The sequence below is a fragment of the Macaca nemestrina genome, chromosome 15 (assembly GCF_043159975.1).
Source record: "Macaca nemestrina isolate mMacNem1 chromosome 15, mMacNem.hap1, whole genome shotgun sequence".
NCBI classification, from domain to species: Eukaryota; Metazoa; Chordata; class Mammalia; order Primates; family Cercopithecidae; genus Macaca; species Macaca nemestrina.
This window is the reverse complement of record NC_092139.1, coordinates 107783213-107799214: the sequence shown is the minus strand read 5'-3', so window position 1 is coordinate 107799214 and position 16002 is coordinate 107783213. Positions and strand designations below refer to the sequence as shown.

General features: G+C 43.1%; 1 protein-coding gene across 8 annotated transcripts in view; it reads right to left on the bottom strand.

Moving 5' to 3' along the window:
* The window catches only part of LOC105464406 (trinucleotide repeat containing adaptor 6B), a 298465-nt gene that overhangs the window by 213261 nt on the left and 69202 nt on the right, over window positions 1-16002 (bottom strand). For 6 of the 8 annotated variants that reach the window (XM_011712269.3, XM_011712268.3, XM_011712279.3 and 3 more), the window contains exons 2-3: window positions 10293-10366; window positions 1544-1634 (exon numbers count right to left, since the gene is read on the bottom strand). In XM_011712269.3, the coding sequence (XP_011710571.1) occupies window positions 1544-1588 (45 nt within the window). In that variant the 5' untranslated portion in view covers window positions 1589-1634; window positions 10293-10366. Of the gene's footprint in view, window positions 1-1543; window positions 1635-4690; window positions 4838-10292; window positions 10367-16002 lie in introns of all 8 variants that reach the window. The other 2 variants (XM_011712270.3, XM_011712276.3) reach the window with 2 other exon arrangements.

Sequence of the window (16002 nt, the reverse complement as noted above, 5' to 3'; positions counted from 1 at the left end):
ACCCTACACAAGATTCAGGGTCTAGATGAGTCTGATGAAAGTCTATAAATTTGTGCTTTGGCTACAGAAAGAAAGAAATCTGGTGAGATGGGAAAGGAAAACCAAGAGGATGGGATGACATCTGTCCCTCCACCCAAGCTGTGGACTAGATCACAGCCCCGTAGAGGGGACATCCAGAAAGAAACTGAAAGAGTTGTTTCAGAGCTCCCAGGAAGAGCTACAGACAATTCTGAATGGACAAAGAGGGAAGTAAAAGTAATACTAAGGGTCTCATGTAACCATGTTAAGCAGCAGCCAAGGAAAATCAGCACATGGAGCCAGATAGAGACAAAAATATAGATAAATATTTATATACAGGATTTATATAGAGAGTCATATATATTTATTTTTATTTATTATATATATTTACATATAAGATTTGATGATAACATTTCTTAGGCTTTAGATTGAAAAAAAAAGCAAACAAATTACCATTTAAAAATGTATAATACGCAGCCATAAAAAAAGAATGAAATCATCCAGGCAGGGTGGCTCATGCCTGTAATCCCAGTACTTTGGGAGACCTAGGCGGGTGGATTGCTTGAGCTCAGGAGTGTGAGACCAGCCTGGGCAACAAAGTGAGACCCTGTCTCTACAAAAAATACAAAAATTAGCCAGGTTTGGTGGTAGGCACCTGTAGTCCCAGCTACTCAGGAGGTTGAGGTGGGAGAGTGGTTTCAGCCTGGGAGGCAGAGGCTGCAATGAGTCAAGATCGTGTGACTGCACTCCAGCCTGGGCAATAGAGCCAGGCCCAGTCTATTAAAAAAAAAAAAAAAAAAAAAAAAGAATTAAATCATGTCCTTTGCAGCAACATGGATACAGCTGAAGGCCATTATCCTAAATGAATTAACAAAGAAACAGAAAACCAAATGCTGCATGTTCTCACTTATAAGTGGGAGCTAAACACTGGGTACATGTGGACATAAAGATGGAAACGGTGAACACTGGGGACTCCAAAAGGGAGAGGGAAGGAAGGGAACAAGGGTTCGAAGACAAGCTCTTGGGTACTATGCTCACAACCTGAGTGATGGAATCATTTGTACCCCAAGCCTCAGCATCACAAAACATACCCACGCAACAAACTGCATATGTACCTCTGAATCCAAAATAAAACAAAATAAAATTTATAATAGAAAAACACCTAAAAATTATCAGCAACTGCCTCTGTGCAGCAGGAACAGGGGACCAGCTTTGACTCTTGACTTTATATATATACTTCTGATTTTTTATAAACCTAGAGTAACTTTCATAACAAACTTAAAAAGACATAGTATTAGTGTTCTAAAAATATAAAGTTCTCTGTAGTTCAGTAAAATTGTTTTAAATGAGCATATAGCATTAAAAAGTACACTGAAAAGAAAAAATATTTCTCAATCTTAGGTTAGGTTCTAATTTAAATCAATCGAATTCTTACAGTCATGTAAAATGAAATTCCCATTCTGCTCATCCACAGCCTCTATTGTTCAATTTCTACTCAAACTGTACCTTTCAGTAATTTACTGACCTTGGAACTGCTTTCTTCCGATACTTCTCCCTCATTGGTTTGCATGGGAACAGATTTTGTGCAAAACTCTGCAGAAACACAAAAATACTGCCTAAAAGAAGAGAGAAGAGAAAAAGTATGTAAGGAATTCAGGGCAAAATTTTGTTTTTTCAAAGGTTTCGACTGAAATTCTCTCAATTAAGGCCACAGACACTGTGAAGTAACTTTGAGTAACTTTGTGTGTGTGTGTGTGTCTACGCACATTCATCTTAAAGGTAAGAAAGAGGGAGGGAGAGAAGCAGGGAGGGAATTTTTCCCACCTTGGGGGAGAAGGGTAAGTAGGACAGGTTTCCAGCATTGGGATATTAATAGCTCTAGATTTCTTTCCCTATTTCATTTAGCTTTTGGCAGAGATGGTGGCGAAATTCTCACAGCAGACACTGACCTGCAAGAAAGTATGGCAGTGAGCAAAGCGGCACACCTGTTGTTCCGCCCCTGCAGGTCACAGTGCTTGGGTATTAGGCTAAGGCTATTGGAATTGGCAGGGTTTCCTGGGCTTATAATTTATGAATAACATTCCTGCTTTCTTTGTAACTGAAATTAAAGTACACTATAATGGCTGGCCCCACTTTTCATTTTTAGGAAATGTGCTTAATAAACTAAATGTCAGTTAATTTATTTTTATATGAGACTATTTATAGGGCAAGACAGTAAAAAGTAATTAATTTTTCCCCAAAGAATGAGTCAAGAAAAAGTTTGTTCAAATTTTACGAATTAAAATGTGCCAAACGGAAACTACTAAAAATTTACACAACATTTTCATGAATTCATTACATATGTAATTATTGAGGAATAATTTTTTTTCTTTTTCTTTGAGACAGAGTCTTGCTGTGTCACCCACACTGGAGTGCAGTGGTGTGAGTTTGGCTCACTGCAATCTCCACCTCCTGGATTCAAGCGATTCTCCTGCCTCAGTCTCCCAAGTAGCTGGGACTACAGGCGCCACCACCACCCCCCGCCAATTTTTGTATTTTTAGTAGAGATGGAGTTTCACTACGTTGGCTAGACTGGTCTTGAACTCCTGACTTCGTGATCCGCCCGTCTCAGACTCCCAAAGTGCTGGGATTACAGGCATGAGCCACCACTCCTGGCCCTATTGAGGAATCATTATTCAAATGACACAAATCTCCATTATAATACAGGTACGAATATTTACAAACCTATCAGCTACTTTAAAGCTCATAGCTACAAAACATAAAAACTAAAAAAGGCCGGGTGCAGTGGCTCATGCCTGTAATCCCAGTAATTTGGGAGGCCGAGGCAGGTGGATCGCTTGAGCTAAGGGCTTCGAGACCAGCTTGGGCAACATGGCGAAACCCCACTTCTACCCAAAACACGAAAATTAGCCAGGTGGGGTGACACATGTATGTGGGCCCAGTTACTCAAGAGGCTGAGGTGGGAGGACTAGTTGGGTCCAGGAGGTCAAGGCTGCAGTGAGCCGTGATCACACCACTGCACTCCAGCCTGGGTAACAGAGTGAGATGCTGTCTCAAAAAAAAAAAAAAAAAAAAAAAAAAAAAAAAAAGGGTAAAAAGATGCTGGTAGTGTGTTTTGCAAGAAAAATCTATTAATGCACAATGCCTGATGATCTGTTTTGGTGCAGACTTCTCTATAACCAGCCAAGACTCATGGCTAAGAAGGTGCTTCCAGGAAGCTGTTTCCTCATCTACTGGATGAGGAAACATCCAGGGTGTTTCCTCCCTGGGTGGGAAGGGGTTACCAAAATATCAAAATATCTACTTTGCTCACCTACCTAGCAAGGTCTTTTTGGGATCGAATGCATATTTATGTGATGTGAAGTGTAAAATCAGTACAGTAGAAGCTCTCAATTGATATTCATTCACTCACTCCCAACGTAATCAACATTGCCCATCCCCTCTGTCAAACACATGACCGATGCTCACAGCAAGTCAAAACAGGCTTTCTCTAGTCGACTTTGTCCCTCACCTACTTATCACAGTTGCGCAAAAAAAAAAAAAAAAAAAAAAAAAAAAAGTTCTCTTTTCATGAAAATTAGGTTGATAACACCGGAAAAACTCGGTAATATCTCCAGAAAGATTTTATGTGTAATTTGCTTCACAGATGTCTTTAAGTTCTCCTACTTCACTGAAACAGAGACTGCATTTCATAGATGATGCATCATAGGCATAGCTGAACCAGAAAAACTCCTTGGAACTCCATTCATGCTTGCAGGCCTGTGCTCAGCACACTCCTTGGTCTGGGGCTGTACTGTCTGCTCCCTCCAGAGCCCCACTCCATTCTCTGCCTGACGGTGTGCCTCAGGGGACACCATCATTGGGCTCCTTATCTTCTGGCTGCTGGCTGGGCTAAGCCAGTGGGAGGCACTGACTGGAGACAGGAGGTCGGCAGAGGAAGAAGGGATGGCAGTGGTTGTTTTGGCAGTGGTTGTTTCTTCTATGAAAGGGCACTGCTCTCATCTTGCTGGCTTCTCCTTCAGCTATAATCTTTTTACTTTCATCCTTTCTGGATTCTCCTATTTGGCTGTTCTATTTTTCTTAAGTTTCTTTCTAGCTTGACTCACCTGGCCATGTTAGTTCTCTCCTTCTCCGACAATCACTGCTATTTCCCCTCACCGACTCCTCCTCCCTACCCCCCAACACTGAACACTGTCATCTCTCCTCCCCTATGCTATCACCTTCTACCCAAGGCTTTAACCAAGACTTCTGCCCCTACACTCACTTCTTAAAATCCATTGTCTCCTAATAAGATCCTACCAAGGCCCAAGTCTTACCTTCTCTACTACTCCAGCCCTCAATTTTCCAACACGTTAGAATGGAAATAGGGAAACCAACAAAGGCTAGTGAACCACCCAGTGGCTGACAACAGTGGGGAACCTTACTATTGCTAGGCCTGAAGGGGAAGGGGCAGTGACTGGAACCTGGAGGGGGAGCTGTGGCCGTCACCGAAGAGTCCAACAGACCTGAATGTGTACGGATGTGTGACCTTGAGGTAATCACTCAATTCGTCTCAGTCTCAGCTTCCCTATCAAAACTTGGGAATAATAGTTATTCTGAGGATTCACTGATAATGTATTTGCACTTGATACATAATAGATACTTAATAAGTACATGGAGATGACCAACTCACAAGGCATTCTCTACTCCGAGCTCTTATTCTTTCAGGGTCCGATCCCCAGTGATCTCCATTTCCCTTTGGACACGCTGTGAAAAGGGAATGCTTCTTCCTGGCTCCTGAATTTCCACCCTTGGCTCCTCTCCACCTGCACACAATCCACTCCAGAGAAGGTAACAGGATCTTACTTTAATGGTGAGTTTGGAAGGAGAAACAAAGTGTGTGGAGCTCAGCCCTTTCTTTTCCTTCCTTTTGGAAGCCAGCTGCCCCGGGGAGCAGGCACTCTCCTCTCCTCCTCCACCCACAGACACAGGACCCTCACAACTACCCATGAGTAGGTCAGTCTGTGTGATTATGAAGTTCAGTGTTAAGCTCACCGGCCTGCAGATGTGCCACATTCTCCAATACAGCTGTTTTTTTTTTTTAAGCCCGGCCCCTCTGCCCAGCGGCACACACGATAGCAGTGGCAGCAGGAACAGGTGGTCCAATACAGCTTTATTAGTCAGAGAAACAGTATTTTGGTCTCCCAAATGCCCTCCTTTTAAAAAGGAGGGAAAAATGGAAAGTGTAACAATTTTTTGCTGCATGTAAGTTTTTAAAAAGGAGGACATTTGGAAGATCAAAATATAGAGCCCAGTCAAGGGAAGGAGAGTGCTATTTATTGGGTCTCAAAGACCGTAACCTCGGGTGCAGGGCACTCAAATTTTGATAAATAGACACGAACTAAAATTCAAGGGAGTAAAACACATGTGGCATTTTTGAGGCTTCTGTTAAGGCCAGGACTTTGGGCCTTGGACTTTAATGAGGGGGCACAGTATTTTCTTGTAGAAGCTTATATTAGGCTTTTTACTGTTGTTTTTATAGTTACACAGTAGCTTTTAACTATTGAGGCTGAATTCGAGGTTTATAAACCATAGGCACACAGTATTTTGACCTTAGCAGTGACTGTAGTTATGGCAACTTTGTCTTCACGTAAGTGGCTGTTTCTATAGAGACAAGACTGCGTACACTAGGCACATAAGCCTTTGCAAAGGGTTGGGGGCTTTGCAGGCCTCATCAAGAAACAAGCCACAGACGGTTGTGGTGGTGGTGGTGATGCTGGTACTGAAAGCTCATTTACATATCAGCTGTGCAGGCAGTCTCAGCATACACCGGCCGCTCTGGCCTAGCAAGCAAATGCCAGCCGTGCTGGCCTCAGCAAAGGGAATAGGGCATTAGCGGGCTTGGGTGGCTTCAGTGTACAGAAGGCTGCTGCTTGACCTTGAATTATGCCGGCGCAGCTTTTCCTAAGCAGGCATGGCTGAGGAAAGATTAGACTTCAGGGAAAACAGACTTTCTTCCTACAGGCCTTTTAGACGTCAGAAAGTGGAACAATTACTCGCTGCATATAAGCTGCAAAGCAGCTGAATTTCAAATAGCACACATGCATTACAAAACCAGTGAAGTTCCACATTTACATTGCTTGTGCTAGGCCTATATAGGTGATTCAAAAGGAAAATGAAAATTAAGAGGTTTCTGGTGAAGGAAGGAAGGAAGGAAGGAAGGAAGGAAGGAAGGAAGGAAGGAAGGAAGGAAGGAAGGAGGGAGGGAGGGAGGGAGGGAGGGAGGGAGGGAGGGAAGGAAGGAAAGGAAGAAAAGGAAGAAAAGGAAGGAAAGGAAGGAAGGAAAGCTAGGGGAGGAAAACTTTTTTCCCTGTTCCTGATGCTTCCTTCCACATGGGACAATATCCAACTTTTCATATTCCTGGCCTTATATCCCTGACTCAGGCTGTCAGGGGTGAAGTCACTTCTCTGATGAGTGTGTCTGGAAGAAGGAACCAGGCTTGCATAGTCCAGCCCTTTTCTCTCCCTTTTCCCTTGGGGGCACCTGTTCTGCTCTGTTCCTTTCGTTGACTAGGAGGCAGGTCTATCCCAGACTAGTGTTGCTGGGTGAATAAACCTGTTAAGTCCTTCAGTCTAGTCTTAAAAAGTCTGCTTGCCCTTACATTTAAGCCAGTTCTCCAATGGCAACTTTATGAATGATAAACGTGAAATTTTGATCTCCAGCTATCTGCCCTACTCCTTTGTCCTAAGTCTCTGTTGGTTCAGAACTTGAGCAGGGAAGAGAATACTACTTATTGGATACCCTTTGATCTCAACTTATATCTAAAACGTATCCTCCTCAGAATTAAGTTCAGTTTTCCATATCAGCCTTGTCTTCCAAATTATTCCATTACCACAGCATTAATCACACACTTTTACTTCCAAAGCTTTTCACTAACCTCATTTCTAGTTACTCTCAAAGCACACTATATTCTGCATTCACGCAGGCAAATCTTTCCATTCTCAGCACACAACATGCTAATCTCTATCTATATATATCCTAGCCCATACCCCACTGGAAACCCCTTCCCCTCATCACCAATCCACATCTCTACCCTTCTAATCTATTCAGTATTTTTTTTTTTTTTTTTGAGACAGGGTCTCACTCAGTCACCCAGGCTGAAGTACGGTGGCATGATCACGGTTCACTGCAGCCTCAGCCTCGCTGGGCTTCCCAAGTAGCTGGGACTACAGGTGCACATCACCACACCTGGCTAATTTTTGTATTTATGGTAGAGTTGGGATTTCACTATGTTGCCCAGGCTGGTCTTGAACTTGTGAGTTCAAGCAATCCACCTGCCTAGGCCTCCCAAAATGCTGGGATTATAGGCGTGAGCCATAGTGCCTGGCCTCCAGTCAGTTTTTATTTCTAAAAATCTTTCCTGATTAAAACCATGTAATGTGCCCACTTACTAAATGTCATATTGATACCTATTTTTATCTTTGTCCTTTATTTTATTTGCTCTCATTTTTTGTTGTTTTGGAGCTGTCCTTAGTTTTCCATGTGTTTCTTGAACAAACCTTGATAACATTCTTGTTTGAAGGCATGGCTTATGGTTGTGTCTAAGGCAACTTTCCTTTTGACAAAATAGAAGGTAAGTAAGACAGGCAATGCAAAAGTATATGGTTAACTAAGGGTTCCATGTAAGAAGTGACAAAGGGTCTAATGTATCAGTGCTAACAGAGTCACAAAAAAGTCAGGGGAAAGCTCACTTACATGAAAACTAGAGGGGTGAACAAGTCGTGCCAAAGTGACAAGTCATGTCCCATCATGAGATGAGACAACACAAGTGTTTATTTTATGTATGTATGTATGTATGTATGTATGTATGTATATATTTAGAGACAGAGTCTCGCTCTGTTGACCAGGCTGGAGTGCAGTGGCGCAATCTTGGCTCACCACAACCTCTGCCTCCCGTGTTCAAGTGATTCTCCTGCCTCAGCCTCCCAAGTAGTTGGGACTACAGGCATGTGCCACCACGCCAGCTAATTTTTGTATTTTTAGTACAGATAGGGTTTCACCATGTTGGCTAGGCTGGTCTGGAACTCCTGACCTCAAGTGATCCGCCTGCCTCGGCCTCCCAAAGTGCTGGGACTATAGGCGTGAGCCACCGTGTGTGGCCAACACAAGTGTTAAATTTCTGTTTTTGCACCTCACTTAAACTTGGAGCAGTCACCGGTTTGTGACCTGTGGTTGGTGGTGGATAGTCCTGACCGGGCACAGTGCTTGCCACACACATGACAGGACTCAGCAAATGTTAAGAACTAAATACAAGTAATGTTCTACAGTACCTGTGCAAGTTCTTCCATGAAAACTGCCAAATATGTTAATATTTTCAAAAGCCCTCCAGGATCCAGCCCTCACCTGTCTCTCCAGCCTCATCTGCCTGGTCTCCATTCCTTTTGTTCCAGCCGTAATGAACATCTTACGGCTTTGCCAATATGGCAGACTGTTTGAGGTTTCCATGTTTTTGTTGTTATCACTCCCTCTGCCTTTCCCTCCTCTGGTGCCACAAGGGGAGACCCGACTTTCCAGTCAAGGCTTAGCTTTTATGAACTACTTCCTGATCCATCTCTAGGCAGAAATGATGATTCCTTCCTCAGTGCCCCCAGTGGATCTTGTCTGAATTCTATTATGGGATCTGTAATACTTTATTAGATTTATTTACTCACATAGATTTCTCTATATGATAAGGATTAGACTGTCAACCCCTTAATACCAGACACTATATCTTGTTAATCTCTGTATTCAGTCTACCTAAAACTGTATACCTGGCATTTAATAGGTATTCAATAAATTTCTATGTTAAGAATGACTGAATTAATCAACTACAGTGCTTTTTCTTTAAGATGCAATAGATATCAATTCAATAAACATTTACTGTGCCTCTACCACATGTCAGATGGTGCTGGGATAGTGTGTTATGCTGGAATGAGCTATGCCTTTGAAAATGTAGAATTGTACTTCTTTGTCAGTTATTAGCTGTACGATCTTGGGCAAGTTATTTAACTTTATAATCCTGAGTATTTTCATCCGTAAAGCTGTGCAGGAAGAGCTGTGAATTAAACAATGTGTGTAGAACTCTTAGTAAGGTGTCTAAGAGCATTTTATCTTATTGCTCTATACTACTGAGGCTGAATTGGGAGGTTCAAAAACCATAGGTCACACAGTATTTTGACCTTAGCAGTGGCTATAGTTACAGCTACTGTCTTCAGGTAGGTGGCTGTCTCTACAAGAGACAAGGTGCATACACTAGGCACATAAGCCTAGCAAAGGGTTGGGGAGAAATTCATCATGAATTTCTCATCCTACCCTGGACCCCTCATATTAGCTCACCAGCAAGTCCTATCATTTTTGCTTTCAAAATTTGTTTCTCGGATCCACCCACAATTCTTCATTTTCACTGCTGTCATCCTTTCTTGCTTGTGGGGGCCTCTTTTAGGCATTAAAAATAGGTTAGCTCCTTTCCAAGCAGTCTCAAAGGGTTTATATATTAGTAAAGGAGACAGATACAAATAAACAACTTTAATATAAAATATTGAATAATTTATTATTGTAATAACAACAGGTGCTCTTAGAACACAGATGAAAAAGAAATTATGCCAAGGGAGTTTGGGAGAAGAAGACAACAGGAAAAATACAACAAGGAGAGTAGATAGTCACATTCTTCTCCCTGCTTCCAAACTCTAAAAAGAGAAAAGCATCAACCACGGCACAAAGCCATGAAAAAAATACTATATATATCTAGGGAAAAGAAAGTGGTCCGTTAAGGCTTACAGATAAGGATTCACTAAAAAAGCAGCCAGAAACTTTGACTGGAATTAGGTTTTGAAGGGATCTGTGGGACAACATCTGCAGCAACTGGATGCAATGAGGGCTGTTTAAGCAAAGGAGTGACCTGAGTAAATCCATCGTTCAGAAAGTGAACCCTGGCAGTAATGTGGACTACAGACTGCGGCAGGGAAAGGTGAGAGACAGAGACGCTAGGGGTACACTCACATAAAACTCACATAATAACTAAGTTGTAGCTTTCTAGCATGAGGCACCAAATGTCAGTATCCATCTAAATACCAGTTTTTTTTAAAGGGACCTACCACATAGGAGGAAAGCAAGGGGCTGGTATGATGGTCACCTTACAAATATCTTCCTGTAAGAACTTGGTAAAAGGGCAACAATGTTCTTGAAAAAGTATTTTCTTCTTTTTAAGGAGAAGACTATTGCCAATACATGGTAGATACATATTTTAAAAACTTACCTTTGACAGTACCTGGGGCAACACAAGCCCGTGAAGATGAGTCTAGGTTACATTCAGTGCAAAAAACCACAACCCTGAAAAGAGAAAAAAATCACAATGAGCTGTATGCTCATAGCAAGATGCCACAGGAGGCAGTGGCACAGGTGGCCTCATGGAAATCCAGCTCCTCCTTTCACCAGCTATTGTTTCTAGGCCCGCAGCCCAACCTCTCAGAGCTCAGCTTCCTCAACCAACACTGGGAACACTAACAACACCTTCTTCATAGGGTTCTTTTGAAGTTTAAATGCAATACGTGTAAAACTCTTAGTAGAGGGCAGGATACCAAACACATGCTCAATAAAGGTAAGTGGTTACTAAGGCTTCATGCAATCAAGGGCATCACCCTCTACCCAGGTGTTTAGGTCAGACCCTGACATCCGTCATGAATTTCTCACCCAACCCCTCATATCAGTCCATCAGCAAGTCCTATCATTTCCTCTTTCAAAATCTGCTTCTCAGATCTACCCATAATTCTTCATTTTCACTACTGTCATTCTTGCTTGTTGGGGCCATTTCGCTGGTTCTCTGTTCCTATTCTTGCTCCTCCCCAGTCCATTCCCCCATAATGGCTGGAATAGTCTCTTCAAAATCAATTCATAGCAAGTTGCTAAAAAATGCAGTAAATATTTTATTTATTCCATGATGGAATCTCTCTCTGAAATATATATTCATGTATTTGAATGTAGAGATATAGGAATATATATTAAATGGCCAGCACCTTCATTTTACAATGACACAAACAAATGCAGAAGGAATGCTCCTCAAGGTTGGAGCTACCTACGTGTGTGCTGGTGCTCAAAGCAATGGCGAGCCCAGCAGAAGTTCATCTGGGACCAGCATCTACAGTGCTGTCAGAAAGCTGGCACTGTCTGGAAGTTGGCCCCTTAGTTTCACAGTAACCCAATACTTCTGTCCAGGACAGCGTGCTCCACTCCCCACAGCTAGAGATTGTAAGTCAGAGCTTCAGCCCCATGTCAGGGCACGGTGCTGAGACGGTGCCGCAGGGAATCTGAAAGCACCTCACTGCCACTGCCCTGCTATCTGTCGTCCCCTCTATTGGACTTACTTTATTTAATAGTGTTTGAGTCAATACATCTCAGATGGAATTGTGATGAGAATTAGAAATATTATGACTCGTCTCCCTATCTCTCTACTATACACCGCAGCAGTCTTTCTTGCTAAAAAGCAAATTTGACCTCTGGGTATCTCGCCACCTAAATTCAGTCAATAACTATCTTTAGGGTAAAATCCAAGACCTCTCCAGAGACCTCTTCATGACCGCACAGAGTTTTCTTACTCACAACATACACACTAATGTCTGAGAGCCCCTGCCTATTCCCTTCTCCTTTTCCTTTAGGTGTTATCTCCTAGAAATTTTCTGTACCCTCGCTGGTTGGACAATGTGTTCCTCCTCTTAGATACACATTATATTGGTAATATCCACGAGTCCATTTTCTTCACTCAGCAGGAGTTCCTTGACAGCAAGGACTATGTCTAACACACCTTTGAATTTGGTACTGGGTAGAGTCCAATAAACATAAGCTGAACCGAATCCCAATGGAATCCCAGCAATTCAGTAGTTGAATGTGGATGTGTCCCCTAATTAACTGCACTGGTAAAAACTGAAGTTAGCTGCAGCCTCCAAGATGGGTCTGGCCCTTACAGAGAACTCGAGGCTACGTGGTTATGTCTGACCCTCAGCACTTCAGAGGACGACAGGATTCATTAATTTTTTTGTCAACTGCAGAGACTATCAAGATAATAACACTAATTTTTAGTTCCCTATTCCGATTAAAGTTTCCGCTTAGGCTAAAACACAGCCTCTTCTCTGGATCTATCATTAGTCCAAATTCTGTGCCAACCCTGTAAAGTTGCACATTACATGTCTCCTTAACAGACAAGGCTAGAAAGAGACCATGCCACTCAGTCCCTAGCCTGCTTGGCAGTGTGTCTCAGACACTGCCTGTATTCAGAAGGGAGGGGAAAAAAGGAATTAGGGCAGAGGATAGGCAAGCTAAGGAAACTGAGCAGTTTTCCAAGTACTCCTGAATCTAGGTTTTACAGAACAGCTGCATTACTTTCTCTGCCAGGCTGTGAACCTCTGTATCAGGTGCACATGTATTCAAAATAAACATATAAGTCAATTCTAAAATCAACATCTGAAATTATCTAGCTGAAGTTACCTACAGCACTATTTTCCTTCCAAGGTATAAATAGTGGCAAATTCCTCCAAAACAGCTTTGAAATGCTCAGAACTACACAGTAATCCTACCATCTGATCAGGTACAGCTGCAGCAGTAAAACTGTGAACCACTCTAGTTTTCTCTCTTCTCTTTCAGAGCAGCCAAACTAGTCTTGGAATTCATAGAAGGGGTGGGAATGTTCAGTGGATCTTGGGTTAAATTAATCCCCAGGTCCTGTTAAACTGCAAGCCGGCTTCAAGAATTCCTTTAGGCCAGGCGTGGTGGCTCACTCCTGTAATCCTAGCACTTCACTTTGGGAGGCCGAGGCAGGAGGATCGGTTGAGCTCAGGAGTTCGAGATCAGCCTGAGCAACATAGGAAGACTCCGTCTCTACAAAAAAAATGTAAAAAAATTAACGGGGCATGGTGGCATGTGACTGTAGTCTCAGCTACTAAGGAGGCTAAGGCAGGAGAATTGCTTGAGTCTGGGAGGTTGAGGCTGCAGTCAACCATGATCACACCACTGCACTTCAACCCGTGTGACACAGCAAGAACCAGTCTCAAAAAAATAAAAATAAAAATAAAGAATTATTCCAAAGCCAAGTACCTAACTAAACTCACAGGATGTAATTAGAACTAAATCTTTCCTACGGAATATGGCAAGTTGAAAGAAATACATATTCAACAAACTATATTTATTTTGCTGGTATCTTACTAGTATCACCTTTGATATGGCAGGGTTTTAATTTTCAAGCTTGACTATTCAGCACCATTATTTTAAATTTAAATTCTCATTTTAAAAATTCAAGCAGTATAGAGAGGCTCTTAACCAATGTCCCCTCTCCCTCCATTCCAGTCTTCCCAGGACTCACCACTCTTATCAGTTTGATATCCAGCATCATTCTTAGGATACAGACTATTGAGAATACACTATAAACTTTTAATTGAGTCACAAATAACTCTGAAAACCTTGTCTGCCTACATTGTTGGCAACTCGCCTAACTTCAAGCAAGACGTCCAGAAGAGATGTCTTAAGTGAGGCAGCAGACGTGAGGGAGGAGCAGAACACCAGCAAGGAGGCCTGGAAGGTCTTCCCAGGAAGCAAGAGGGGATGCCAGGAGACTTGGTGGCAGACAGCAGGGTACCAACCATCCAGTTCTGTGAGCAGGGCGCCCGGCCCAATCAGGTAAGAAGATACCCAGTTAATTAAGTAACACAAATAATAATATCAAAAGTCTAACGAGGCCAGGCATGGTGGATCACACCTGTAATCCCAGTACTTTGGGAGGCTGAGGTGGGCAGATTGATTGAGCTCACAAGTTCAAGACTAGCCTGGGCAACCTGGTGAAACCCCATCTCTACAAAAAAATACAAAAAAAGTAGCCCAGCATTGTGGTATGCACCTGTAGTCCCACCTACTCAGGAGGCTGAGGTGGGAGGATGCCTTGAGCCTGGGAGTCAGGGGATGCAGTGAGCCTAGATCACACCACTGCACTCCAGCCTGGGCAACAGAGCCGGACCTTGTCTCAAAAGGAGCACAGGTGGATGCAGATCTGCTAGAAATAGATGGTTTTACTTAGCCCCCATACACAAGAGATTTATTATCGTTCCAAGACCTGGAAATACTATCTTTGCAGTTTTAGGCCACTCCCTACTTCACTTCAACGCTTTGGAAATTCTATAAAAATACTATCAGTCCATTCCTAAAAACATCCCCTTTAACCTTAAAATCTGTTCTACCTATTGCACTCCTCCTCCCCTCTTCCCCTTCCTAGTCCAGCTTTTGTTGTTGTTGAGATGGAGTCTCGCTCTGTAGCCCAGGCTGGAGTGCAATTATGCAATCTCAGCTCACTGCAACCTCCACCTCCTGGGTTCAAGCAATTCTCCTGCCTCAGCCTCCTGAGTAACTGGGATTACAGATGCATGCCACCATGCCTAGCTGTATTTTTAGTTGGAGTTTCACCATGTTGACCAGGCTCATCTTGAACTCCTGACCTCAAGTGATCAACCCTCCTTGGCCTCACAAAGAGGTGGAATTACAGGCGTGAGCCACTGCACCTGGCCTAGTCAAGCTTCTTGAAAAAGCAGTTTATATTTGTGGTCTCAACATACTAATTTTTCATTCACTTATTCATCACTTGATAAATAAGACAACTTGATTTCTGTCCCTATCAATCTCAGTGTCAATGCAACAGATACTGTTCAACTGTTCTTCCTTTAACCTCTCTCTAGCATTTAAAAATCAGAACCATTGTCTAAAAATAAACACAAAATAAATAAATAAAAATCCGAACCAGAACCACCTGAAACCTGTCATTTGGGACCTCCTTTCCTGTCTTAATAGTAAGGATACTGAAGATCCAGCCACTGGGCCAGGGGCATCCTGTTTTAGCTCCTGGTATCCTGGCTGTGTCAGGTCCTCCTGTTCCCTTGGGTCTGTAACCAGCCTTCTTATCACAGGAAGGTTTGGAGTGGGTGAGAAGGTGAAAAGCTGCTGCTTCAGTTGTTGCTGTACATGGCAGACTGGGGGCCAGAGTCATGGAGAGGGAACCAAACTCAACTCCTGGCTTCACAGATTGAGCTCAGTTCTGATGCCCAGTCTGATATGGAGCAGGTTTAGTCCCTTCACCCACTCCTCTGGAAGGGCCCATGGCAGTACTTTTGCTACCTCTTGGTCTGTGTCTTTCCAGTCTGTTTCACAAGACAGTCTTTTTCTCCCTGTCCTTTCATTATTAGTGTATTCCTCCTCTGGAGTCCACACTTCCCTTTCTCTATTTATTATATATACACATCCTTATGCTTTCTCTTTTTTGAGACGGAGTCTCACTCTATCGCCCAGGCTGGAGCACAGTGGCGCGATCTCAGCTCACTACAACCTCTGCTGCCCCGGTTCAAGCAATTCTCCTGCCTCAGCCTCCCGAGTAGCTGGAATTACAGGCACCTGCCACTGCACCCAGCTAATTTTTGTATTTTTAGTAGATACGGGGTTTCACCATCTTGGCCAGGCTGGTCTTGAACTCCTGACCTCGTGATCCACCCGCCTCGACCTCCCAAAGTGTTGGGATTACAGGCATGAGCCACTGCACCCAGCCTGGTCTTATGCTTTCTCATAGATGCAGCTTCCACCTGGATCTTGATGATTCCCAAGTCTTTCTCTAGTGTTGACCTCTTTTACAGCCTTTAGAACTATCTACATAACTGCCTAATGCAGCTCCACCTCATGTGCCACAGGGCCCTAAAATAAAACAACCCTCCCCCAAAGCGTGTTCTTCTGTCTCACTTGGGAATACTGCCATCCCACTCAAATCAGAAGTCTGCGAACATCAGCAGCTCCTTCCTCTCACCAAACTGTCAGTTCTAATCCCCAACTATTCTAGTATATACTTCCTTATTCCTACTGCCACTGACTGCCCTGCTTCTGGCATAGCTTCTCACCAGTCTTATGCTAGTTATCTTTTCGATTGGTTTTCCTACCTCAAGACCCACCCC